At 36.7% G+C, this 27,906-nt stretch overlaps 2 protein-coding genes and 1 long non-coding RNA gene across 4 annotated transcripts; 2 read left to right on the top strand and 1 right to left on the bottom strand.

The window, feature by feature from the left end:
- Positions 1-8,399: 8,399 nt before the first annotated feature.
- Positions 8,400-11,713, top strand: LOC104098090 (uncharacterized). The gene is made up of 2 exons (XM_009604748.2): positions 8,400-8,747; positions 10,856-11,713. The coding sequence occupies exons 1-2, from the start codon at positions 8,400-8,402 to the stop codon at positions 11,711-11,713; spliced, it is 1,206 nt and encodes a 401-aa protein (XP_009603043.2).
- Positions 11,714-12,054: 341 nt separating this feature from the next.
- Positions 12,055-24,133, top strand: LOC104098085 (bifunctional dethiobiotin synthetase/7,8-diamino-pelargonic acid aminotransferase, mitochondrial). Of its 2 annotated transcripts, XR_686690.4 has the most exons (16): positions 12,055-12,847; positions 14,142-14,312; positions 14,529-14,790; positions 15,153-15,233; positions 16,104-16,224; positions 17,365-17,513; positions 17,702-17,796; positions 18,999-19,114; positions 19,187-19,333; positions 20,290-20,423; positions 20,528-20,659; positions 20,833-20,967; positions 21,690-21,802; positions 22,566-22,759; positions 23,575-23,680; positions 23,941-24,133. XR_686690.4 is itself a non-coding variant. In XM_009604744.4 (15 exons), the coding sequence occupies exons 1-14, from the start codon at positions 12,126-12,128 to the stop codon at positions 22,729-22,731; spliced, it is 2,544 nt and encodes an 847-aa protein (XP_009603039.1). In that variant the 5' UTR covers positions 12,055-12,125; the 3' UTR covers positions 22,732-22,759; positions 23,941-24,133. The 2 variants fall into 2 exon arrangements, 1 of the variants encoding a protein (XP_009603039.1); XM_009604744.4 differs by lacking the exon at positions 23,575-23,680.
- Positions 24,134-24,276: 143 nt separating this feature from the next.
- Positions 24,277-27,309, bottom strand: LOC104098087 (uncharacterized). Its single transcript, XR_011412393.1, has 2 exons — positions 25,502-27,309; positions 24,277-24,799 (listed from the first exon to the last, which is right to left on the bottom strand). It is a non-coding gene; the product is annotated as an uncharacterized lncRNA (long non-coding RNA).
- Positions 27,310-27,906: the final 597 nt, after the last annotated feature.

Raw genomic sequence — 27,906 nt, 5'->3', positions numbered from 1 at the left:
TCTTGTACAGTTTATTTGAACAAAAGGTCTCCAACAAAGAATGTTAGAGATCAAACCCCTCAAGAAGCATGGAGTGGAAGAAAGCCAAGTGTCAAGCACTTGAAAATCTTTGGGAGCATATCCTATGCTCATGTGCCACATCAAGGAAGAGCGAAGCTTGACGATCGAAGTGTCAAGCATGTATTTATTGGCTATGATACGAGTTTAAAATGATACAAGCTATACAACCCAAGTAGCGGAAAGATGGTGGTAACTCGAGATGTTGAATTTGATGAAGAATTGGCATGGAACTAGGAAGCTCAGGAAGAAACTTCATATGATTTTCTTCCATACTTTGGTAATGAAGAATAACTAGAGACCGTGAAAACTGTGCAGGATACAACTCCACCTCCTTCTCCAACAAATATTGCATCTCCCTCTTCTCAAGAAAGTTCAAATGAACAACCGCAAAGGACAAGGAGTATTCAAGAGCTCTATGAGGACACAGAAGAAGTTACTAATTTTGATTTTTTATATTGTCTCTTTGCTGATAGTGAACCAATGAACTTTGATGAAGCTGTTGAAGACAAAAGGTGGAGACAAGCCATGCAGGAGGAGATCGAGTCAATAGAGAAGAACGACACTTGGGAGTTAACAACACTTCCCAAGGGTCATCGAGCAATTGGAGTTAAATGAGTATACAAGGCAAAGAAGAATGTTGATAGCGATGTGGAGAGATACAAGGCACGACTTATGGCTAAAGGCTACAAGAAAAGGCAAGGCATTGACTATGAAGAAGTCTATGCACATGTTGCCCGCATGGAGATAATTCATTTGCTTATCTCTTTAACGGCGCAAATGAAGTGGAAGATCCATCAACTAGATGTCAAGTAAGCCTTTTTGAATGGCTATCTTGAAGAAGAAGTCTATGTTGAACAAGCATTGGGCTTTGTGGTAAAAAATCATGAAAATAAAGTGTTGCGGTTGAAGAAAGCTTTATATGGATTAAAGCAAGCCCCACGAGTATGGAATAGTTGCATCGAAAAGTAGTCTCAAGATAATGGGTTTACTCGTTGTCTCCATGAATATGCTCTTTAACTTAAAGTTCATACTAATGGAGTTATCTTACTTGTTTGTCTTTATGTTGATGATCTTATTTTCATGGGTAATAACCCAAGTTTGTTTGAAGCTTTTAAGAAAGATATGTCTCGTGAGTTCGAGATGACAGATGTAGGGCTCATGTCATACTACTTGGGCCTAGAAGTGAAGCAGATAGAGAATGGAATTTTCATCTCTCAAGAAAGCTATATAAAAGAGATCTTGAAGAAGTTCAACATGCTCGATTGCAACCCCGTGAACACACCGATGGAGAGTGGGACAAAATTGTCCAAGTTTGATGAAGGAGAAAATGTGGATCCCATATTTTTTAAAAGTCTTATGGGAAGTTCGAGGTACTTGACTTGTACCAGGCCAGATATACTCTTTGCAGTTGGAGTAGTAATCCACTTCATTGAAGCTCCTACCTTCACCCATTTGAAGGTCACTGGAAGAATTCTTCGATACCTAAAAGGTACGATCGACTTTGGGTTATTTTAATCTTCTTCTAATGATTTCAACCTTATGGGATTTTGTGATAGTGATTATGCGGGAAATATTGATGATAGAAAAAGCACAACTGGCTTTGTATTTTTCTTGGGTGATTCTGTTATTTCTTGGAGTTCAAAGAAACGGTCCATAGTTACTCTCTCGACTTGTGAAGCCGAATATATAGCAGCAACATCATGTACATGTCATGATATTTGGCTAAGAAGATTATTGAAGGAGATCAATCTGCCACAAATTGAAGCCACAGAGATTTGTATTGATAACAAATCTGCACAGGCTCTCGCCAAGAATCTGGTGTATCATGATCGAAGCAAGCATATAGATACAAGATATCACTTCATCAGAAAGTGCATTGCCAAGAAGGAAGTCAAGCTCAAATATGTGAAGTCTCATGATCAGGCTGCAAATATCTTTACAAAACCTCTTAAGTTTGAGGATTTTCAGAGATTGAATGAAAAAGAAAAATCAAAATTAAGGAAGAGATTTGTGGGGCTCATATTAAAGAAAAACAAAGAAGAAAATGGGAGGTGCCTAACTTTGTTGAAGAAAATGGGAGGTGCCTAACTTTATTGACAACTTTGTTGAAGAAAATGAGAGGTGCCTAACTTTGTTGAAAAATTATAGGACTAAATCAATAACAAGACATCTTCTTTGTAGTAGTTGAATGGCATCTCTTACTATAAATAGAGGCCTCCATTCTTCATTTCAATTACACCAAAATAAGAGAGAAGCAATAGAAGTTAGAGAGAGTAATCCACATATTGTAGTGTGTAAGATAAATAGTGAGTGTGAGTAATATTGTAGTGGGGTATTTTAATTAAAAAGTGTTATTTCTTTCAAGATTGTAGTAGTCTCTTGACACTACTAAGTTGTAATATTATAATAGTTATATTGCTTTGCTCGAGTATATTTTACCCATTAAAAGAGTTAGTGTCGTTGTTACTCTCTTGCGTTATTATTATTTATCGTAGATATTATTCCTGGGCAGGATTATTTTTCACAACAGCATGCGCGAAAACCTGTTTTTCATGATTTTTTTTTGATAAGGTAACATGTTGTATGTATTAAACACAAGACGAGCATGTGGGTGATGTGGCGCATGCTTTAGCGCCTTGATGTTGTACTAAGGATGCCGCCTAACTCCTAAGTAAGATGAACTTTTCAACCATGCTGCATCTAACCTCACGTTGTAAATGTGTCTTAAGCAACCTTTAACAATGTTATGAGTAAGTTGCACTATTATTAAGTTGATTCTTGACGTGTCCAACAAAAATATCTTTAGCATCACAATGTTAGTCACACTAACTATCATTTTTCGTGTGATAAATCAATCTTGTTCATCAACTATGCAAAGTTCTCACCAAAAGTTTCAGCTGTCAAATGGTGTGACCACAAATTACTTTTGGCCTCCTTTCTGACACAATCACACACTTAGATTTTCGGTTCATTTATTTCTGTGTGTATTATAGAGTTTGGACTTGACGTCCTCTTTCTTTCCTTCACCTTTTATTGTTCTTTGACATAGTAGTTGAATCAAATATAGATAATTACGATTAATGCTTATCCGTTTTGAGAAAGTTTTTTTTTGTACAAGGCTAGTTTGAGAAAGATAATATATTCCACAATTCTTTTTCTTTATATTCTCATCTCAGAACAAACAATCATAAAAGCCAATGAACTCATCTAACTCTCAAGAACTTCAAGTCCTACAAGTTCGAAAAGTCAAGTAGTACACAAAGCATAGATAATGAATGATGCAGCAATTCTACCCAAGCTTTGGTAGACACAGTTCCCCGTACTTGTACTGGTAGTAGGTAGTTGCAGGTATGACGTGGAATAGCGGAGGAGCGTGCAACTGCACACCACCATTATTAAAATAACAAATAAGAAGACATGTTTTGAGGTATTGACTTTGAGAATAAAAGAGCATGATGAGTAGATTTCTAACTTGACAGAAAACAAAATGTAAGATTATTTACGAAAAAACTCTAACTAAGTTCGGAGCTAGTGGAGAATGTAGCCTTAGTGCTACGGGTTTAACCGAACCCAATATTTTTGACACGAAACATAAATATATACATGAAAGTAACAAAATTTCAACAAATATTAGATTCTGAATTCACAATTCTAAAAGTACAGTGAGTTAAGTGCTAATTACTTCAAAAGTCGAAAGTGTTGAACTGTCGTCTTGTATGGCTGCAAGGATTGAGTTATCATATGGTGGAAGAAACTTTGAAACAATGGCAGCATAAATGAACAAAGCAAAGGAAATGGAACCAAATGCAAGAAATGCCCACCCTTGACATTTTGAGCCATATTCATAAATAGAAGAGAATGCCATTTGATTTTCTTGTTATAATATCTGCAAATTTTCAGCCCGTAAAGTTGCTTTTTGGGGTCATTTCCAATCAACAAAGAAGGCAAAGTTCATATCTTTAATTGGGAATTCAAAAAAAGAGGCAAATATTATATATGAAAGAACATAAAGAGAGAACTAAAGTTGTTAACTGTTGAGATTAGAGCAAATTGTTAGTAGTATTTTAGTAGCAATATTAGTAGTAGTATTAATCCATTCTTTTATTCTTTGCTCATTCTTTGTATTGGGCCTCGAGGCCCACTTTGTATTTATTTAGCAGAGTAGTAGTTGTAGTTTAGAGTTTGGGCCAGACAGGTCATATATGTAGACAAGCTCACATGTGTTGTAGACGAATAATAATTTTCATTTCATTCTTAGAAGTAATAAGAAAAGCCCTAATTCTCTCTCTCTCTCTTAACCTTTCTAACCCTAACCATGGAATCTTCAATTTCTGCTTCGAATCTTAGTTTTAACATGGTATCAGAGCTAAGATCCAATTAGAGCTCGTGATTTTCTCTCGTCCGATCTTACCCTCGAGGTTTTTCGTTGGAGTTTTTCGTTCCTGATTCTATTCGCTGTGGTTGACTAATTTTGATGGAATTTTCTAGTTTTTCAGTCAAATTTTGTATTTTGCTGCTGATTCCTCTCACATTCTACTTTGTCTCATCGAAAGCTCTGGATTTCCTCATCTGATTTTGGTTTTCATCAAATTCAAGCCAAATCTAGGTTTTGGTGGTCGTGATTTTATTAGTGGATTATCGAGTTTTCTCCAATAAACAAGGTTGTTGTTCCTTCCGGTTCGCAAAGGAATTTGGTAACTTTACTTTTCTGTAGATTGCATGCATAGTATTGCTGATATTCCTTTCTTTATATTTAGAGAAAATGCCAGACGACAATTCATCTATCCCTACCCCTATCATGTCTACTTCTAGACCTGCATCTTCTCGTTCTGCTTTCCATGAGGATGACTATACCCATCCTTGTCATCCTTTGTATGTCCATCCTTCTGATGTACTAGGAACCTCTTTAGTTTCAGTGCCATTTGATGGCACTGGTTATGAGAGCTGGAGACACACTATTTTAGTGGCCCTTTCTGTCAGAAACAAACTTGACTTTGTCAATGGAGTCTCTGTTAAACCCCCTGATGCCTCTCCCCTGGCGAGACAGTGGCAGAGATGCAATGATCTGGTAGTTTCATAGTTAATCAACTCCCTGTCTAAGGACATAGCTCGTAGTGTTGAGTACTCTAAGTTTGCTAAGGACATTTGGGGGAGTTGGAAGAGAGATATGGTCAGGATGATGCTGCCAGAATTTTTGAACTCAAAAAGGAGTTAGCCCATATCTCACAAGGGTCTCTTGACATTGCAATCCTACTTCAATAAAATCAAGCAACTCTGGATGAGATTGATGCCTTATCAGTCACTAGAGTTAGGACTTGTAGTAATTGTGGTGCCAAGTCTGATTATCAAAATGATGAGGATGTCCAAAAAGTCTACCAGTTTCTGATAGGTTTAAATGATACATTACATACAGACTAGGAACAACATTTTCTGATTAAACCCTTTCCCTCTGTTAGCACTGTGTACAACATCTAATGGTTATAAGGTCAGTTCACCTTGTAGGATCATTGACTTTATTTCCTAACTTCACAATTCATCATGTCCTCTATGTTCCTTCTTTTCAATACAATTTAATTTTTGTACATAAGTTATTAGACTAATTCAATGGGATTGTCTTATTTACCAGAACTCTTTGTGCTATACAGATCCCTTCACTGAAGATGCTTCTGGTTCTTGGTAAACTGGATCATAATCTCTACAAGCTTATTCTGCCTCTTGTTTCTTCTACTACTTCTTCTGTCATTCCTAATTCTTCCGTTTCTTCTTTTGTTATGCATGATGTCTGTGTTTTTCATGTTGAGATTAGTGTAAATGTAACTATTGTTGGTTCTGATAAGAGACATGTACATGCTGATGCAAATTTGAACAATTTTAATAAAATGGATATTGTTTGGCACTATAGACTTGGGCACATTTCATTTTCTAGAATGAAACATATTCCTGCACTTGCCTTACATCTTTCTCCCAAACAGTCATTTTCTTGCCCAGTTCGTCCCTTAGCAAGGCAAATCAAACTGACATTCCCTGATAGCAACATACAAACTACAAAGCCTTTTCAGTTACTACATATTGATACTTGGGGTCCTTATCATTCTCCCACTTATAATGGATCAAAGTATTTGTTGATCATCGTAGATGATTTCTCCAGAGCCACTTGGACCCACTTAATGGGTGCCAAAAGTAATGCATTTGACCTCTTAAAAGCCTTCATAGCTATGACTGAAATACACTTCCAGTTAAAGGTTCAAACTGTAAGGAGTGATAATGCTCTAGAATTAGGATCAAGCATTGTTAGTTCTGCATACTTCTCTGAAAAAGGGATCATACATCAAACATCATGTCCTCGCACCCCACAACAGAATGGGGTTGTAGAAAGAAAGCACATGCATCTCTTAGAAACTGCTAGTGCCCTTCTATTTCAGTCTGGACTCCCCATTAGATTCTGGGGAGATTGCATTCTCACTGCCACATATTTGATAAATAGGTTCCCTTCCAATTTGTTAAAAGACAAAAGTCCCTATGAAATCCTCTACAACAAACTTCCTGTTTACTCCAATCTTAGAGCTTTTGGGTGTCTATGCTACTCTACTGTCCCAAAACCTCATAGAGACAAACTTCAACCAAGGGCTACCCCCTGTGTCTTCTCAGGATATCCCTTTGTAAAGAAAGGATACAAATTGTATGATTTGAAATACAGAACTTGTTTTGTTTCCAGAGATGTTATCTTTTATGAACATATAATCCTTTTTATTCAAACAACATCAAGGCACTCTCTCATGCGCAATATACCTTTTTCTACTAGTTTCAACCATTCTCCTCAGTCTGATTTTTTTAGCCTACTCCATCATTCCATGCTTCTCCTGATTTGCCCCCATCCACTACTGATTCTTCTCCACATATTTTCCCACTGCTGCCCTGCCTTCTCCTTCTCCTTCATTGCCATCTGAGTCCACTTCTTCCCCTATTTCTAGTGAAGCAGTTCATGTGGTTAGAAAGTCTTCCAGACCTCATAACTCTCCTTCCTATCTCCAAAACTATGTCTTCCACTTTCCTTCACAAGGACTTAAGTCTGCTAACTCCACTTCTGTTTCTACTTTTGATGAGAATAATGTTTTTGAGCGTAACACTTACTCGCAAGCAGCCTCCAGTCCTGAGTGGTAGGATACTATGAAAAAGAAATTTGAGGCCTTAGAGCCCAATGACACTTGGGACATTGTTCAGCTACCATTAGGTAAGAAGCCCATTGGTTGTAAATGGGGCGTATAAGGTCAAATACAAAGCTGATGGGACTATAAAAAGATACAAGGCTAGACTTGTGGTTAGGGGGGACACTCAGGTTAAAGGGATAGATTTTCATGAAACCTTTCACCTGTTATAAAGATGTATACTATTAAAACCTTAATTGTTGTGGCAGTTAAAAAGAAATGGCCATTGTTTCAATTAGATGTCAACAATGCTTTTCTACATGGGGATTTGGATGAGGAGGTCTTCATGAAACTTCCACCTGCCTTGCGTATTTCTTTCTCTTCTTCTTCAGCCCATCTAGTTTGCAAGCTCAAAAAATCGTTATATGGGATAAGGCAAGCTTCTAGACAGTGGTATGCCAAGTTGTCAAATGCTTTGTATTCTAGGGCTTATGTGCATTTCTTGAATGATTATTCTCTCTTTACTTGGGGTTCTGGAAAGTTTTTTGTCATTTTGGTGGTGTATGTGGATGATATAATCATCACTGGGACTGATTTAGCTGAAGTATCTGCTGTGAAAGATTTTCTCCACGATCAATTTAAAATTAAGGATTTAGGCAATCTCAATTACTTCTTGGGGATTGAGGTGCTGCATAGTGAGTCTTGGGTTTTACTTCATCAAAAGAAGTTCATTCATGACCTTCTCAAGGAGTTCCATTCTTCTGATTGCTCATATGTGGTCTGCCCACTTGAGATGCATGAGAAACTAAAGGCCACTGAAGGTGATATGTTGCCTAACCCTGAGAGTTACACGTGTCTGATTGGGAAGCTGAATTTTCTCACTCACACCAGGCCTGGCATCTCCTTTGCAGTACAACACTTAAGTCAGTTCATGCATCAGCCATGCCTTCCTCACATGCAAACAGCTCTGCATCTGCTTAGAAACCTTAAAGGTACCTCTGATTTTGGTATATTTCTCAATGATTCTCCTGGTTTTTTTCGAGTGTTTATTGTGACAGTGATTGGAGGGCCTGTCCAGATAGTAGGAAGTTTGTGTCTGGATTTTGTATCTTGTTGGGAGGAAGTTTAGTAGGCTGGAAATCAAAGAAACAATATGTAGTTTTCTTATCCTCTGCAAAGGCAGAATACAGGTCGATGAGCAAAGCTACTGCTGAAATTACATGGGTGTCCCGACTTCTTTCTGATCTTGGTATTCAAGTTTCGAGTCCAGTTCATCTTTTCTGTGATAATCAGGCAGCTATACATATTGCCAAGAACCCAGTTTTTCACGAGCACACTAAACATATCGAACTTGATTGCCATTTCGTCAGAAGCAAGCTCACTGAAGGCCTGATTCAATTGCTTCATACCTCCATTGCAAATCAATTTGCTGATATGTTTACTAAGCCCTTGACATGGGTTGTTCATCATGTCCATCTTCGCAAGTTGGGGGTTCTCTCACCCTCCAATTTGTCAGTAGGGGTGTTGAGATTAGTGCAAATGGTTAGTAGTATTTTAGTAGCAGTATTAGTAGTAGTATTAATCCATTCTTTTATTCTTTGCTCATTCTTTGTATTGGGCCTTGAATCCCACTTTGTATTTATTCAGCAGAGTTGTAGTTGTAGTTTAGAATTTGAGTCAGACGGGTCATATATATAGACAAGCCCACATGTGTTGTAGACGAATAATAATTTTTATTTCATTCTTAGCAGTAATAAGAAAAGCCCCAATTCTCTCTCTCTGAACATTTTTAACCCTAGCCATGAAATCTTCAATTTCTACTTCGAATCTTAGTTTTAACACTAACTTGGTGATTTGAGCATCAAGAAGGAAAAAACTCTCATCTTTAAAATATCACGTTATGTGAAAGAACAAGTGTAGCAATATATGTGAGGTGACAAATATATACGTGAGTGCCATAGTTTATTCATGTTTGGGGGTAGGTTTTAGGTTTGTTTATGCCTTGTTTGGTTATGTGTTCTTCTAGATTTGTACTTTGTTTGTTTATATGATTAGGTGAGCCTATTTTTATTTATGCTAAAGATCATTTTTAGGCTTATAACATCCTTATTTGGCATGATAACAACTCCAAAGGGAAAAAGAAGAATACTTGACAAAAACTGCAGCTTTTGATCATTACAGCATGACTGAGAAAGAAAAAAAAAGGCTCTAAGCTCAAATTGGGATCCATAAATTCAGGAAAGTATTACATGACATATTGAAATAACTCACCTCATAATATATATGATTAATGTATTCCATTTGAAAGAAAGACGAAATGAGTTAGAAGAAAAATCTGTGTTGTGAGTGAGAGAAAGATCGACATTAGAGGCGGATGCAGTGTGTTTGTTATGGGTTCAATTGAACCCATAACTTTCGATGCTGAGTAGAAATTTATATGTAAAAATTCATTAAAATTATAAAAATAATAGATTTGAACCCATAGCTTTAAAAATATAATGGGTTCAATGTTAAAAATCTTAAAAGTTGAACCCATAGAGTTTAAATCCTGGATCCGCCTCTAATCAACATTTATGAGGGATCAGAAAAAAATAGGAGAAGGGACAAATACCAAAGTTGCATGCAAATCCGACTTATAGGTCTGCCATCTTATTTGTTTAATACGTCCTATAGCAAACGCGACTTATAGGCGGGGGCAGAGCTACAGTTGCGGGTGCGGGTTCAGGCGAACCCAGTGACTTTTTCTGGAACCTTGTATTTGTATTAAAAAATTTACTAGATTTATATAAATATATACTGCCGAACCCAGTAACAAAATGGGGCTAGGTTCAATGGTAAGGGCTGTAAGTTCGTTGGGAAAGATGGGGGTTCGATTCCCGCTGAAAGCGATGTTTTATTTCGTTGCTTTTTTACATTTTCTTAACAAATCACAAACTAAACGACGGCGTTTTCTGCTAATAAACATAAGAACGTTTTTCCTCTGAACTTTCCTCTAAACAGAGACTAAACTAACATTTTTTCTTTTAATAAATAAACATAAAAATGTTTTCTTTCTAATAAACAAAAGCACAGAAGCCTTCAAACTCCAAACGACAAATATTTTCTTCCAATTCCCAAATCAAAAAAGCTAAGGTTCATGTTAAAGGTACAACTACACATGCATTACAAAAAGCAATATATTCCTTGATTTTACAACATTTATTGAGTTCATCTCTAATACGGGGATAAGGGTATGCTGGAGCTAGTAACATGCAAGGAGAAATCAATGATCTTAAAACTTTGATTCTGAAAGATAATCCTTCGGCATATTGCATACATTGCTTTGCTCATCAGTTGCAATTGACTCTTGTAGCTGTTGCAAATAAACACAAGGATGTAAATAATTTTTTCTTGCTAATATTTTGAATGTTGTTGGAGGTTCTTATAAGCGTACGGAGATGCTTAGAGATGATCAAGCTGAAAAATTAGATGAATTATTAGTGCTTGGTGAAGTTCATACATGTAGTGGATTAAATCAAGAACTTGGGCTTCAAAGACCAGGTGATACCCGTTAGGGATCTCACTTTAAGACATTGCGTAATTTTATTTCTTTATTCTCATCAATTGTTCATATACTTGGAGTTCTTGCAAATGAGGGTTCAAATTATTAGGAGAAAGCATTGGCAAAAAGTCTAGTGGAAGATATAAGATCTTATGAGTTCGTGTGTATATTACATTTGATGCTAAAACTATTGGCAATTACATATGATTTGAATATGGCCCTACAAAGAAAAGATCAAGATATTGTTAGTGCAATGAAACTTGTTGATTTCGCAAAGAGGCAATTGCAAACAATGAGGGAATCTAAATGGAATTCTTTAATAGAAAACGTCTCTTCGTTTTGTGATAAGAATGGTATTGTAATCCCAAAAATGGATGAGAAGTATGCACTTGGAAAGTCGAAGCGTAAAAGCTCAACTGTTACATATTCCCATCATTTGTACGTAGAGGTTTTTTGTGCTGCTATTGATTTGCAACTTTCAGAGCTTAACAACCGTTTTAGTGAAGTGAATATTGATCTGCTTCTTGGTATGGCTAGTTTGAGTCCCGATGATTTTTTTACAAATTATAATAAAAACAAGATTATGAAACTTGCTACATATTATCCAAATGAGTTCGCTGCTTCTAAGCTTGAAGATCTTAGTTGTGAGCTTGATAACTATATTGGCTATGTGCGAGAAATGGACAATGCATTATCTAACTTAAAAGGGCTTGGTGATATGCCGAAGACATTGGTTAAAACAAATATTCACAAGACACGAGGACTTGTTTATTTGCTTGTAAAGCTGAGTTTGATATTACGTGTGGCTACTGCAACGGTCGAAAGAGCTTTTTCTTCAATGAAGTTTATTAAAATTGATTTGCGAAGCATGATTGGTGATGACTTTTTGAGTGATTGTTTAGTTTGTTATATAGAGGATGGAGTATTTGGAAGTGTATCTAATGATGCGATCATTGATCGTTTTTAAAACATGACAAGTTATCGAGTACAATTGAAATGATAATGTTTATATTCATATATTTTGTTTGTCTTTTGTTACTTTTTGAATATATATTAAATATCGATACTCATTCTTTAGTTAGTTTGTTATTGTATATTAGTTTTAGGTCATAATCTTATTTTAAAATTTGGAACCCACATAGATGTGCCTCTGCGTATAGGCCGCCTGTTGCAAATGCGATTTATGGGTTATAGCAAATCGCCATCGTATTTGTATAGCATATACGGCGCTTATAGCAAATGCGACTTATACGGCGCTAATAATATTATGTTCTACTGACAAATGCAACTTATATCAATAAATTATTTCCAAACACCACGTCGCTAATTTCTAGCCGTTAGCTTTCACTTCCCCTGTCTCTCTCTAGGGTCTATCTCTCATGTCACCTACTACCACTCTCTTCGCCGCCCTCCTCCGCCGTAACCACCACCACCTCCTACGCCGCGGTCTCTCAACACATTCACAACCGCCTTCCATTGAATACTCACTTGCCCACCCAATCTACACCATATGGGCTGCGAACACTTCCCTCGGCAAAACCCTGGTCTCCGCCGGCCTTTCCGCTTCTTTCCTCTCTTCCTCAAACCGCAAATTTCTCTACTTGAAGCCTGTCCAAACAGGTTTCCCATACGACTCTGATTCCCGCTTCGTTTACAACAAATACTCCCAATTTTTCTCCTTAAATAAACCTGAATTCTCCGTCTTCACATCGAATCACGTGCTCAGAGCATCCGTTCCTGCTTCAAATGCTGTTGTTAGGGATGAAACGGGGAGAAGTTGTGGGAATGGGGTTGTGAATTTGGGGTTTTACGAGGAGAGTAGGTTGCGAGGGACGAGTGAGAATGGTGAAATGATGGAGGGGTATTCGAGGCTAGTTTGTAAGACGATGTATGGGTGGAAAGAAGCATTATCGCCACATTTGGTGGCGGAGAGAGAAAATGCTAGAGTAGAAGATGCTGAGTTGTTGGGGATGTTGAAGGGTTGCTTAGGAATTGATGAACTGGAAAGTGGTGAAAAGGGTGAGGTTTTGTGTGTGATCGAGACTGCTGGTGGCGTTGCTAGTCCTGGACCATCTGGTTCGCTTCAGTGTGACTTGTATCGGTGCGTGGTTCTTTGAGTGTTCCTTCAAAAAAAAATTAACTTTCAATATGCCAAGAGGATTAACTGCTGAAAAATATATGTAGATAAAAATTATTTTGTAGTTGAGAATATATTTGGAAGGATACATCCGGAATCTTTTACTAGTAAAAAAGGACTCCAATAGGAAGCTTACACGTGTTAGTCCTCATCTTGAAAAATAAAAATCTACATTTGGTCAAGCTTCGACCTGGTGGAAGTGTAATGAACTTAATGATTAGAGTGATTGACTTGGTGGAAGTGTTATGAGCTTGATGCTAAGAGTGCCGTAGTATCAAGCCTACTTGACATGTTATAGTTGCTTGTGCATATGTAAGCAAAAACAGAAATATCAAGCCTCCTTGATAGTGTTATAATTGCTTGTACATATGTAAGCAAAAGCACAAGCGTAGAATCTAGTCAGTTATCTAGGTTAAAAGCCCAGCTCACATTCCTAACAGTGATTAGCACTATTCCTTGAAGGAATGTTCTTGGTGACCAAGTTAGGGAGATGCCTTTTGAAAATAGGCAACCTTTGCAACAAGTGCGCTATGTCAGTATTGACCCATCTGACTACTTTTTGATGAACTGAGTTGGCAAAGGGGATTACTTGACAGGAAAAATTATAGAGGAGGCAATGTGACTGTCAAGACTTCTAGCATAATATAATGTTTTCTAGCTATCTTCTCTTGTTTTGAACCCCTAAAGTAGCAATCCATGGTTACGGACCCACTAGAAATGCAAAGTAAGAACGATTAATGTACAATCACTTTTATTTGTTCTTGCCGAATGACTTGTAGTATCGACTTCAACCTGAACTTTTGTTGAGAATCTTGCAAAGAGTCAAGGTTTGCTAAGCTACTTCACCTTTCAAGAAGGGATCATCGGAAAACTGAAGACAAACAGTAGAAATGTGCTTAGCTGTAGGATACATGCTACTCACACTGTTCAGTATTCAAAACTAAGATGAATAAGAATTGCAGAGGTGGATTCTCAACCTTATAATGGTGCAAGGAAGATCTTCCTTTATTGGTTATCTAATCATCTATAACTGAATACTTGCTTGGGAAAGTTTCTTTTACTTTTGTAAGCAAATACTTTAGATGTGTTTTAAATAAAACAATATTAGTATCTTTTACTCTTGTAAGCAAATACTTTAGAGACTACAATTTAAGTTTCAAATGTAACAGTTTTTTTTTTGTTGGCAGATTCTCACTTTTACTTGTTATGACTCAACAGCCAATTTCCTTTATTTCTAATTTACTTTCTGCTTTTGCAGACCTTTCCGCTTCCCAGCTATTCTTGTTGGCGATGGAAGGCTAGGGGGTATTTCAGGAACTATTTCAGCCTATGAAAGTTTGAAACTTCGAGGTTATGATGTTGTTGCTGTAGTAGTTGAAGACCATGGCCTAGTTAATGAGGGTCCTATATCATCTTACCTGCGGAGAAGGTGAATCTAAAGATGTTTTCTATTGGCGTAAATGTGTCTTTTGTATTTTAGTAGAAGATATAGGTGGTTTAACACCACAATATAGGCACTGTCACTTTTACATTCTAATGCTTCAGTTTAGACCCTAATGTATAGATGGGTATACCATCCAATCTTGTTCCGTGTATTTTCACTGTGAAACAAAAGGAGCAGAAAGCTTATTTCCTTGGCTGACAGGGTCCCCGTGCTTGTGCTTCCTCCTATACCGAAGGAGATGTCAAATAACCTAATGGAGTGGTTTCAAGAAGCACTGTCTACTTTTCATTCTCTTCAAGAAATAATGCAGTCAGCTTTTCTGGAGAGAGCATCTAGATTACGCAACATGCCAAGGAAGGCACATGATATTTTCTGGTGGCCCTTTACTCAGCACAAACTTGTACCAGAAGAAAATGTGACGGTTATAGATTCACGATGTGGAGAAAACTTTGCTGTGCACAAGGTTGTGAATGTTGCTTCAACTTATGAAAATGGTTTTGTTTCTTGTCACCTAGCATTTAGTTCATCTCTATAATACTTTTAAAAACTCATGCTCAGCAGTCGATACTAAAAAAAGTGTGCTAAAGCTCTTTGACTGATGCTTATCTACATATTAGTGATAGTGTTCTTGCTGATACATAGTAGTGATAGTGTTCTTGCTAATATTGTTCTAATTTTCCCCTTCACTCTTCTCTATGATGTCATAACTGTGTCCATCTGTCTGCTGTTTCTACCGGGAGAGGAAAAAAATATTTACTATTCCTTTCCTATGCTGCGTGTTACCCTTCCATTTACACGCTGATTAATTTTATGCTTTTGCTGTAGGTTAATAAAGTTGATTTAATCACCCAACAATTTGATGCTTGTGCAAGTTGGTGGACACAGGGACCTGATGCTACTTTACAGGTCAGTCTGTAGATTCGTCATTATTAGTTGCAATTTAGTCTACCTTATGATTGTTTTATAGCAAATCTCTGTAACCAAGAACTTTTCAATGGCATGTGCATGTTTGTGTTAGAATAATGAACAAGGAGAATGAAGATGTCTATGATTGGACACTACAATTTATGGGAACAATTTTCTAGGAGAGTAGGATGTAACACCTTGTGATTTAACACAATTGTAATTTGAATGCCTTAAACCTTGATGCACTCAAGTAGTCCAATTCGTTTTTGTGCGAGTGCTTTTTTTTCACATGTACGAATGTAGTTGCAATGTCTGATTTTTCTTTTACCTTTTCCTTTTAGTTAGAAAATCCACTATGTTATTACCTTGTTTGGAAAATATTAGTTCATAGTACATTTATATAACACTTCTCATCTATGTGGAGTAAGGAGTCTTTCCAAGTAAGAGGGGTTTCCCGTTATAGGAACTGACTGGGTCTAAGCCAAGCTTTATCAGCTAAGGCATTGAAGGAGACAATAAATCAGATAGCTTGAAGATCCTAGCCCTTTCTGGTCTTCTCCCTCATAAGATCCACTCAGTAATAGTATTAATAATACTTATCTTGCTTGTGAGTGAGGTAGATGTGGGATTGTTAACATTTTTAACTTAAAAATAAGAGAATGCGACAAATTCGACAATTAGGTAGATCAAACTTCCATCATGGTGTTTCAGATTGATATGAAATTTTTGAATTCATATTTAATCATAGCAGCAATTCCTTCTGCAAAGGAGTCCTTTTGGATGATTTTGGGTCATATGTGGCTAATTAGGAATGTCAGATGGGGCATACTGTAACTCGATTTTGTACTGTTTGTCTTTAGATGGTTTCAGATTGAGCTTGCAAGAGATGTGGGTTATGCTACTGCTAGATATGGGCATGTAATGTTTCCTGAAAATGTTTATGAACCGGCTTTGGAATGTGCTGAACTTTTGCTTGAAGGCGTGGGAAAAGGTTTTTCTTTCAAACCCTGTCCATGCGTTCATTTTCATTTCTTAGGGAAATCTGCTAGCTGGGGCCTAATCAATGTTCTTATCTTTGAAACTATGTATTCTCCATGTTTCAGCATAGAGGAGAGAAATTCTCTTATATTTCACTTAAGTTTTTTGTAGTTTCCGTTGATTACAGTTCTTAGAGGGGCCATGTTGCAAAATTTTTTATGCAGCAATTTTTTCATGTGGTAATTTATTGACATCTTTATCAATGTGTAATTTGCGTTATCCTACATGTTTGGAAAGAATTCTAACTATCAAAACATAAGCTGCTAAACACCACTTGTCAGGTTTATGGAATGCATTGATCTAACTTTGCTGCTTATATCTTTTTTTCTTACTAAGAAATTCAGAGAAGTGGTTGAGCTGTTATGGACTCAAACATTCACTTGATCGCTGGATCAGATAAACCTGCTAATTAGGACAGTTGACAGCTCTCTTCTTTATGTAAAGGTTAATTTCTGCACGTGGCTTTTGTACCAAACACTAGCGGATCAGAAAATCAGGATCTCCTCCTCAAACTCAAAGAGAAAGTTGAAGCTCAAGAGTAGAACTAGTTGTTCTTCGCATGTGTTATCTGCATAATTATAATCAACACTTTCTGGCAAAAGAGTAGTGCTTTTTCTGCCTCTTTCAAATTTTTGCTGACTTTTACATTTGTTCCCTCCCTAGCTTTCCCTGTCATTTTTAATCTATGTTCCTGCTTTGTGGGTCAGATGCTTAAGTTTACAGTTGACACCAATGCAACACATCTTAATGCAGTCTAAGCATAGAGCAAATGGTTTTTGATAGATTTTGTCAACAATTCCTGTATGCTTGTTCATTAACCATGATAAACTAAATCTACATGATCTGCATACAAGAAGGATATTGAATTCCTTTTCTTTTATTTCTTTCCGATTGTCCAGATTGGTATTTCTTAGATTTTTTGCGGTCCAAAGTTTTAGTTAGACTGTCCAAATCTTATGTGATGGTATTGCAGCAAGTCTTGTGTGCCATTTGAGTGTGTTTCATGTTTGGTAGTAATGCGGTATGCCTTAATTATGTTAAAATACTTCCAGACTTTACTAAAATTAGTTTTTGAACAACATTGTTTTGGTAGGGTGGGCTTCGAGAGTGTACTTTTCAGATAATGGCTCTACTGCAATTGAAATTGCTCTTAAAATGGCACTACGGAAGTTCTTGTTTGATCACAGAATTGTCTCTGATGATTTGGTGGCTGAGAGTGCTGAAAGTCGTGTTGAACTAAAGGTTGGTCTACTACATTTCCTCCAAGTAGTAGTGCTTTGTTTACCTGTTGACTTGATAATGTTGATTATTAAGTTGTCAATAAATGAAAGTTTCCTCCTTTTCACAAATTTGATTGCAACAATAAGTAATATCAACCATATGCACTGGAAAATGCTAGTTTATGTATGGAGCTTTCTGTCATGAACCAGGTTTTAGCCCTCAGAGGATCTTACCATGGCGACACTTTGGGTGCTATGGAAGCACAGGCACCATCACCTTATACTGGATTTTACCAGCAACCATGGTATGGCCTTATCTTTGTGAAAGCATTTAAATATTTCTTTTGGGTGCGAATTTTCATCGATGTAAAAGCATTTTGTTATTCGCTTAGGAGGTCGATTTTCATTGCCATTAGATATCATTGGCCCATAACTAAACAGGATAACCTAATAATTTTTGTGGGTGACAATCTTTCTGCATGATAATCAAGGCTCTAGAAAATGGGAGCTCTTTTCTTTTGGGCTTCTTTTTCATTGGAACAAATCATGCATATATTGATGGTACTTATATCTTATCTTTAATTGTCTTTATATCTGTTTATTTTTGATAAAATAACAGATGATCTTGCTATAATCTTGTTTTTAAGTGTGTCTCACACAAGTATGATTCTCGATAAAGAGCAATTGATCATCTGTATAAAAGTTTTTTCCACCCCTACAAAGCTCTTCTGTTTTTCTTTCCGTATAGCCCATATGAGCGCAAGAGAGCCACTTCCATGCCCTGCCTTGCCTCGCCTCATTTCCTTTAAATTGCCCAAATGGGAAACATACTTTTGACTGGCCGGCATTACCCAGTTGACTCTAAAAGGATTCCATACTATGCTCCGGGGCTGATACACTTCCTGGCCGTGAAGGAAGATATGGTTCACGTGAATGTTTTTTCAGCAGCTTATAGTTTTCTTTGATAAGCCAAATGTTATATGGTATAAATTGTAGATATGGAGACAAAAGATCCACTTAAAGCTGAATAGATCTTGTTACATGCAGCTCTCTAATTCTAATCAGCATAAATCTACTGAATAGTGATTAGATATTTCGTTATTTCTTGAACTTAAAAAGATGTTCATAGTACTGTCTGCATGTCCGACATGATCCTCTTGAAGTCATGCGTTGAGGATAAAGTGCCAAAAGCTAGAGCTCTCATGATTATCATCCTGATTTCTTGTGAGTATTTGGATACTTCTGTAAGATTAGTTTATGAAGTTAAAAAGAAAACTTGTACAGTTGTACTCTCTCCCGGTGTTTATAGTTGTGAAAGAAACACTTTATGCCTAACGTTGACGGAATGTCAATCTTCTTGGGTTATCTATTCTGTCCAAGGTAACTTCAGTGATTTGTTCTTATTCAAGATTTTGTATGTCTTGCCAGTTAGGGTGAACACCATTTCTTTACCAGTTTTTCCTCCCTAGGTAAAATCTGAAGTATTGAACATATTTTAAATTTGCAGGTATAAGGGAAGAGGTCATTTTTTAGATCCGCCAACAGTTGCCATGTGTGATGGTGTCTGGAAACTTAGCCTTCCTCAGGAGATTGAAACTCAAAAACCCAATATTGAAGATTTGAGTAAGTGAAGCGTAACTTATGATGATATTCTTATTCCAATTTCAATACTACAAGTATTCGTTTCTTCATCAGCTTTCAGTTTGCGTGAGGACATATTCAAGGAAAGTCGTGACAATTCAAATCTTTCTGAGATATATCATTCGTATATACGGCGAGCATTACAGCTAATTATGGACTCAAGTGGATTTACTCGGACCGGGGCATTGATTATAGAACCAGGCAAGACTTTACCCATAAGCACAAGTTTCTTTTTGGTCCTCTTTTCCCCACCATTTTTCTTTCCTTCTTGCTCATGGTTCATGCATATGTAATTCTTGATGTATTGTATATGATTTGCTTTTCCCGCCTCACCTATCAGTTGATGGCCAGTTGGAGGCCAAACAGAATGAGGCATGTTATAGGGAGTCATTATGAGACAACAAAATTTTCTAATTCATGGAATTTTCTGTTATTATGAAATATATCATAAATAATACGTATTGTGTATGACTATGTTGCGCGGACTCTTCAAAATCCTTGCCGCACGGCATGGGTGTGAGTGTGGGATCCGTACCGGATTTGGTCAATTTACCTTGGGTACTTTGACAACGTTCTATGACCAAGAAGTATAGATGGGTCGGGTATTTGGTTTGATTTTTTGGGTTTATGTCATATATATATATATATATGTGTGTGTGTGTGTGTGTGTGTGTGTGTGTATGTATGTATACACACACACACACACACACACATATATATATATATATATATATATATATATATATATAGTTATATAAAGTATGAGAATGCTTTTCTAGTACGCGAGATATCTTCTGTATAAAATATTGGTGTTTATAAAGAATAAAGTTTTATTTGTTGTAGTTTAATTACTTTAATTGATCGAAATATATACTTTATATGTTGTAATATACATTTATTGGTTGTATCCTAGCACCCATATCCTCACTCGGATCCATACCCTCGAATCCTAAAATATTATGTGATGAAGTATCCGGCCTCTAGATCCGCACCCGGATCGGATACCCGCGCCCTAGTTTGAGCAACATGGGTGTATGACATTCTTAATGATTTTCTTGAATATCGAAAAATGACATAATTATTTAGTTTATTCCACACTATTCGTAATGATTCTTTTACTTTCTATGACGATTCCTTTTACTTGCAATTATTTGCAGTGATACAAGGTGCTGGAGGAATGGAAATGGTCGATCCACTATTTCAGAGAGTACTTGTTAAAGAATGCAGAAGTCAAAAGATTCCTGTTATTTTCGATGAAGTTTTTACGGGATTCTGGCGTCTGGGAGCAGAGGTTTGTTTGCTAAATCACTTTGCGGTTCTTACCAGATTACTTGACGTATCATTTCCATGGTTGAGCCGTTAAGGAATTTCAATTTGTATCTTTTGCTTTTTCAGTCTGCCACGGAGTTTATCTGCTGTAAGCCAGATATAGCCTGCTATGCCAAGTTGATGACTGGTGGCATTGTGCCCTTGGCTGTCACTTTAGCATCAGAAGCTGTATTTGAAGCATTTGTTGGAGATTCAAAGGTATATCCATCAGTGTTTACTATCTGTATGTCAAGTATTTCTTTTTGTTCTAATAGGCTTGTCAAGTATTTGCTTTTCATGAGCAAAAACCATCAGTGGTTAAGCCCAATTAAAGTTCTCAAATATAACTAATATCATATGATTGGTGGTGTAACCTCATTCCTTTGCTTCAGCTCCAGGCTCTCTTGCATGGTCACTCTTACACTGCACATGCAGTTGGTTGTACCGCTGCTGTAAAGTCAATCAAATGGTTTAAGGACTCCAAAACAAATCCTAATTTGATATCTGAAGCCGTGCTGCTCAGGGAGGTATGTGAAAATGCAGTGAGTGATAAATGTTCTTGTACTTTAATCACTGGGATTGTGCACATTATCGATAGAACGATGATTAATTATTCATTCACTTGCTTTTCCCTAAAACAGTTTCACTTATGAAAATTTCCTAATAACAGTTTTCTTCTCTCCTAAGCTGTTTTGAGGGAAACATGCAAATATCCTTGTTTCTGTCTATTCAGCACAATATTCTTAGATAAACAAAAACCTCTTTGCACAAATAATTGGAGCCCATCAAAGCTGGGAAAGCATACTAGTCCAGAATATTAGTAGCATACTTTATAGCACCAAGTGTGACTTTGATTGACTTTAAAAATCATCATATAGGTTTCGCCATGTTACACGGATCCTTCCTATACCTTGACGTACCTGTCTCATCTGGGTTTGATAAGGTGTGGGTACTCCATGCAGATTCTTCATAAAAACACACTAATATTTAGCAAAAGCCCTGATGTACCCCATACTGGATATTTCCACACACCCATACTAGAAAGTATCCAGTCATCACATTGATCCAAATTTCGACTATTATCCACCGACTAAGTTTGAACAAAAAATGAGGAAAGATAGTGCAGTAGCACTAGGTAACCTTGTAAAATAATTGTAAGGGCCCTGCTATAAAGGATGAATTCCCAACATCTTGCTTTTGATCACGTTGTTTGTTCTCCCACTCTTAATCATTTCTTGGGTGTTTGCAGCTGTGGGATTCAGACTTGGTGAGACAGATTTCCTTACTTCCAGCAGTGCATAGAGTGGTTGTATTGGGGACTCTATGTGCATTGGAACTTCGAGCAGAAGGCTCTGACGCGGGGTATGCAGTCTATGCTGTTTTCTCATAAATTAATTGTTCTGACTTCTGTATTAGTTCTCATTGACAATGCACTGATTGTTTACACATGGAAAATCTTAATGCTTACCTTAAATACCATATTAAAGTGGTGCAACATATGAAAGCTGTAACAAAGAGCTCCACTTAATTAAGGAGCTAATTTTCATTTTTTGTGAGCTCAATTGTAATATCCTTGTACTGTCTTTTTGCATCGACTTGATGCTAGGCAATGAAACTTTTGCTTCGTCAAAAAAAATAAAATAAAGAGCTCCACTTAAGAATCATATATAAGCTTGTTTTATGAATTCAATCAAGTGGACTGCTTTTTTGACGTGTAATTCATGGGACAATACCCGGCAAAACTTACACGTGGGACTTCTTTTCCTTTTAACCCTGAAGTACCCAAAGGATTAATGCCCCATTTGGACAACATTTGGTTGAAGGAAAAGACGAGTATTTGAAATCGAAGTTGCAAAAGAGTATTTGGAGAGTGTCTTTGGACTTGAATTCACTTAAAATAAATTGAATTTCTGAGTGAAAACATCACTTAAAATACTCCTCAAACTAGTTTTTCAACTTCAAAATCTCTATTTCAAGTTGAACTAAGTTAACACTGATTTGCAATTAATATTTCTGTTCAAACATCTTTGCATACAATATTTTGGGTTGTTGTTATCTCCAAGTCTTCATTCCGTGTTTCCAAGTTTGATACTTCTGAAGCTCATTTGTGTCTCAAAACATGCAGGTATGCTTCACTGTATGCCAGATCTCTCATTCAGAAGCTCCGTGAAGATGGCATCTATATGAGGCCTCTTGGCAATGTCATTTATCTCATGTGTGGGCCTTGCACATCTCCTGAGAGTTGCAGCAACTTACTAAACAAGGTGTATAGAAGACTTGAGGAGCTTTAAACCAGTGAATCTACGTCAAAACTAGATGGTAATCCTTCTGCTTTCTTTAATGGTTTACTAGCTATCTTGAAATCTATTCAGTCTGCTTCTTGCCTTCTAGGCCCTGTAGCGTAGAGCTCAGGATTACAAATTGTCACTCCTTTTCTTCTTGTTCTTAGTTTTTTTTCATAAGCTAGAGTGAAACATATCAATAAAAAAATAAAAGCAGGATCCATTCTGGCGCGATCCTTCTATCAACTCCTAAAAATAGAAAACGTATGCAGCAAAGAGCTAGAACAGGCCCGAAAGCCCTAATTATTACCGAAACAAATAGAGAATGTTGCCTGAAAAAAGTCATCTTCGTTCGAATTTAGCATTCTTTGCCTCTCCGACCACGGAGAAGACTACCTTAGCCATATCAAGGTGATTTAATTGCTAAAGGTGGATTTTCTATATTGAGATACCCAGCATAACTACCACTTGTTGATTGTTTAGTTTCACCTAGACCTAGAATTTTGACTTCTTATTGTCGGTAGAAATCTGAGTGTTTGGTTGGACATCCTCCTTTTATAATAAAGTATTAGGGCTCTACATTTTTAAATATAAAGTGAAATTTGCAGAGAAGCCGCCAATCTAAGAAAATTCTTCTTCTAGCAAAGGGGCATCTCACCAAACATATTAATCGGAGTAGGATCGATAGGAAGTGTAGGAAATTCACCAAGTCTTTGAATATATCCATCCATTCCGAAACCACTCAACCCCATTTGATGAATTTTCAACGTCTCGAAGGAAACTTGTTTTTGTAGTATCATTTTTTGTTCATATGAACTGCATTGGTGCAAGGATTTGATTCATGCTTTTCAGTATTTAGTTGAAGGTGGGAGCCTTGGTGTAACCGGTAAAGTTGCTGCCATGTGACCAGGAGGTCACGGGTTCAAGCCGTGGAAACAATCTCTTGCAGAAATGCATGGTAAGGCTGCTTACAATAGACCCTTGTTGGTCCGGCCCTTCCCCAGACCCCGCGCATAGCGGGAGCTTAGTGCACTGGGCTGCCCTTTTTTTTCCAGTATTTAGTTATCAGTTATCTGCCATTTGTGGCCTTTGCATTCAAGGTCTATCTGCCTTTCCTCCTCTTCCTTACTGTTCCATCTATATTGTCTTCTTTCTTTTTAACTTTAAATTACTTCCAATTTTGTAATTTGTTATTAACATATTTTGGCTTTGTGACAGGCTTCTGGCAAAAACTGTGAAATTCAATGTGTTGAAGGTGATTCCATCTGCTTCTGCTAGTGGGGAAAAGAAGCATTTTACAAGACTAGAGCTTAGTATCTGTAGTTTTGTAGTTATATTCAGAGATTAGAATTATGATGAGACTATACTTGACACTAACCAACTCTGAATTGTAAGGATTTCTTCATTTCCAGCATCGCATATTGATTAACTTCAATTATGCAACAAAAAGTAAAAACTTGTGCAATATGTAAAGGAAAAAACAATCATCTACAGATTTCTGTCAAGGGACACCAGACTCAAATAAAAAAACTTATGACTTGAGAAAAAATAATATAGCCATAACTCATGCTTCCATATATTATAACTCAAGAGATATTACACTACTAATAGCTGCTGTATAATTAACACGAATATACAGAAACCACCACAATATCCCTCTAAGAAACGCCCCTAAGCTGCAGAAACCCTCCTTAAACTACTCTATTTTAACATGCTATAGTTTCTACAGAAGTAAACTACCTAGCTACTACATAAGACATGATATACATAGTACCCCTCGTCTCAACATATCACATGAATCATGATAAGTTTCAAACAGCCCCATGTTAAAATACCAGATAGAATATGATGATAACATAGCTAGCTAGTCGTAGATGTACATAATAATTCTGTCTTAACGACATAATTATTTCATGTTAATTAAGTCTTTAGAAAATCTAACTTGAGATGCTGGTTTAAAGTTCTGTATGGGAACAAGAGAACTGAGCGTCGAACCTTAGCATTGACACCATCCGGCACGATCCTGTTCTCGGCTTTCCATTTCAGGTAATCGGTACGTTTGAAAGGTGTGACCCCCCTTAAATCCAAGAGAATGTGTGTTAATATAAGCACCATATCAATAAGAATACATACTAAAAAGGCGAAGAGTGCCTAGATTTTTCATAATTCTGTGTCTTCGCGGAGTCCTTAATGCAAAGCTTCAAATTGGAAAAAAATGATACTTTACACAGACGATGCTGTTGCAATTGTGGCAGAAGTGAGAAGACTAAGAAAAGCATGAAATATAGCTACTAAGATACTTAGCTGCGAAAGCCATGATTAGATATTGAATGCCAATACCTATTCTACGAGTAACTATAGTTGTTCCACGAGCAGGGAAGCCAAAAACTTAGACCGTATATATAAGGCAAAATCTATTTTTTACCTCTATATATTATGTTTTGAATCCCCTTGACACAGTTCAAAACCTTTGCAAGGTCATTGGTTCAATTCCAACTAGCTACAATCTTTTATTAAAGATTTCTTTAACCCCCTTAGCGAAAATCCTGCATCCGCCACTATCCACGAGTACATCATAAGGAACACAGCCTAAACGGAGTTAAAAATCATATATATAGATAGTATGAAATCGATACTAAAAAGCAGCCAATCGAATAAGCAAAACTACCAAAAAGCTAACAATTGTTTATGAAACATATAAGTGAGACTTTGAGAGCATGTTCAATTAGACAACCATAGGCAACAATATAAGAAAGATCAGAAACATATAAAGCAATACCATTTACTGCTAACAATAATTTTCTGACGACCAAGAAACTTGAACTTTGCACGACGCAAAGCTTCTTGAGCGTGATGACTGTTTGAATCCCTGCACCTAACAGAAAGCAGAACCTGGCCAATAGAAATGCGCGCACAAGTCCCAAGAGGCTTTCCAAATGCTCCCCTCATACTCCAGTACAGGACAACATTTAGTAGTGTGTACGCAAACCTTACCCTTACCCTGGGGTAGAGAGGCTGTTTCCAAATGACGACCCTCGTCATCCTTCCCTCCAAGAACTCCCCACCTTGCTCTTGGGATGACCCGAACTCACAACCTCTTGGTTGGAAGTGGAGGGTGCTTACCATCAGAGCAACTCACCTTGTCAAGGATGAGCTCTGACCCTAAGGTGAAAAGCATCCTTTCCTGCATTCTTTGACATGTACTTATTGCACGCTATACGCACAGCTTCCAATGCCTCACTAGACACATTTTCTTTCTCCCAACTAACCAAATGAACACAACACGGAAACTCATCGACCCCCTTTTTCTTCGTACCAACGTCGTAAATCCTGATCTTAGGATCAGGCACACCACGACAATACCGCGATTTTGGATAGGGCTTTCCCTTTATTTGAAGATAACACCTAGCAGGTCCTATAACCAAAACAAAATTCAAGTGACCGTACAAGCACCATTATACAACCTATCAAAATAGCTAAATTTCACCTTGCCACAGGCAAATTATTTGCTTCAACCTAAATTTTAAAGTGAACTATTCCCATTTTCGTCAAAATAAAGGTCAAAAGTGCACGTTTATAGCAAAAAGTATATTGCTAAGTGCTAACATTTATTCTCTTATCAATCTCTCCGGAGTCTAATCCATAAAAAGTAAATACTTACGTAATAAAAATAGGCATGTGATGCATTAGTCAATAGATTTTCAGTAGAAACATTCTTGATTATAGTTATGCAGAATCCCAGAGACAAAACCAAGAAGAAAAGCAAAACTTGATAGCAAAGTTAAAGGTAAGAGCACAGAAATAACCAAAAATTTTTTTTTTTTTTAGAAGTTCATCCTTTTTTTCCATAGGAAAAAAAATCAATAGAATCTCCATGTATTCTTTTCCAACTTTACAAATCCAAACTTGACTAGTAGATAACAGCATAAAAGAAAAGAAAAACATATAAGTCGTATTTGAGTATTGCGATTTGTAAGAAGTATTTAAAGATTGTAATTTATGCGTCGCATTTAGTGTATAGATTCCGATTTATACGTCGCATATGACGATTCCGATTTATAAGTCGCATATGACGATTCCGATTTATAAGTGACGAGATACCTAATAGATAGGAAGTGATGCACTACTCAATAGATAAACATTCTTGAATACAATTATTCAGAATCAATGAGACAAAAAAAAAAAAAAAAAAAAAGCTCCTCCTCTTTTAACCCAAGAAAATGCAAATTCCCCACCCAAAAAGAATATACAGAAGAGTTACCATGTTAATATCCTTCTCCAACTTCAAAAATCCAAACTTGACTACTAAATAATACTAGCATAAAAAGAAAAAGAAAAAAAAGACACTGCAAAAGTTCCTAATCCAGTTTTAGTACAAGAAAATAAAATGTTTCAGATTTACATATATAACGTAGCCATTAATGAACTGAAAAGAAGTTAGAAAACTTTACTTCTTCCCATGGCAGAGTATTGTTACTTTTGTTGTTTCTGCAACTTCCAGCAACAAGCTAAAGCTCATATGTAAACAAGAAAACAAAATGAAATTGTTGAATATATCCCATATTTATAATTATATCTTCCACCGCCATTTTTTAACATTTTGGTTGTCTTTATCAGTTTTTGTGTAGAACCTTACAAGGTAAAAGATAAATACTAGCACTAGAAGTCTAGAACTAGTTATGAACGTAAAGAATACGGCGGGAACTTGACAAGTGTTTATTTTTTGCACCAAAAAGAAAAAGTGCAAACAACAATATTTGAGACATCCGAGTGTGTGGCCAAACAGTTTGAGAACCATAAAGTCTCGGGCCGGTTCAAAATTTAAGTCTTAACAGAAGTAAAAATAACGTAAAAATACTTGGTAATTTTTATCTATTTGTTCGAGTCTTGATAAACTTTATGAGTTCTAACCTTTAAGATTTTTAGCATCAAGTTCATTATATTTTTAAAGTTATAGGTTCGAAATTACTATTTATTGTAATTTTATTAGATTTTTATATATAAATTTATATTTCGCGTCAAAAGTATTGGGTTCAGTTAAACCCAGTATTAATATATTGCATCGCCTCTGGGTACTTGTAAAGGTGAAAGGTAATAAGTAATTCATAAAATTAATCGAGGTGCGTGCAACCTCAAGGCTATTAAAAAAGATGCCGAAAGTCCAGTACCAAGTACCACATGATA

Source organism: Nicotiana tomentosiformis, chromosome 11 (assembly GCF_000390325.3).
Source record: "Nicotiana tomentosiformis chromosome 11, ASM39032v3, whole genome shotgun sequence".
Lineage (NCBI taxonomy): Eukaryota > Viridiplantae > Streptophyta > Magnoliopsida > Solanales > Solanaceae > Nicotiana > Nicotiana tomentosiformis.
The sequence above is the reverse complement of the archived record's forward strand: the minus strand, read 5'-3'. Positions and strand labels throughout refer to the sequence as shown.

What these genes read in the sequence shown, in the direction of transcription:
- LOC104098090 (XM_009604748.2), top strand. Translation starts at nt 8,400, where the DNA reads ATGAGCAAAGCTACTGCTGAAATTACATGGGTGTCCCGACTTCTTTCT. An exon ending in TGTTGAGATTAGTGCAAATG is followed by an intron (nt 8,748 to 10,855) that starts GTTAGTAGTATT and finishes TCAAATTATTAG; the next exon opens with GAGAAAGCATTGGCAAAAAG.
- LOC104098085 (XM_009604744.4), top strand. Translation starts at nt 12,126, where the DNA reads ATGTCACCTACTACCACTCTCTTCGCCGCCCTCCTCCGCCGTAACCAC. An exon ending in ACCCAATATTGAAGATTTGA is followed by an intron (nt 19,115 to 19,186) that starts GTAAGTGAAGCG and finishes TTTCTTCATCAG; the next exon opens with CTTTCAGTTTGCGTGAGGAC. An exon ending in TCTGGCGTCTGGGAGCAGAG is followed by an intron (nt 20,424 to 20,527) that starts GTTTGTTTGCTA and finishes TTGCTTTTTCAG; the next exon opens with TCTGCCACGGAGTTTATCTG.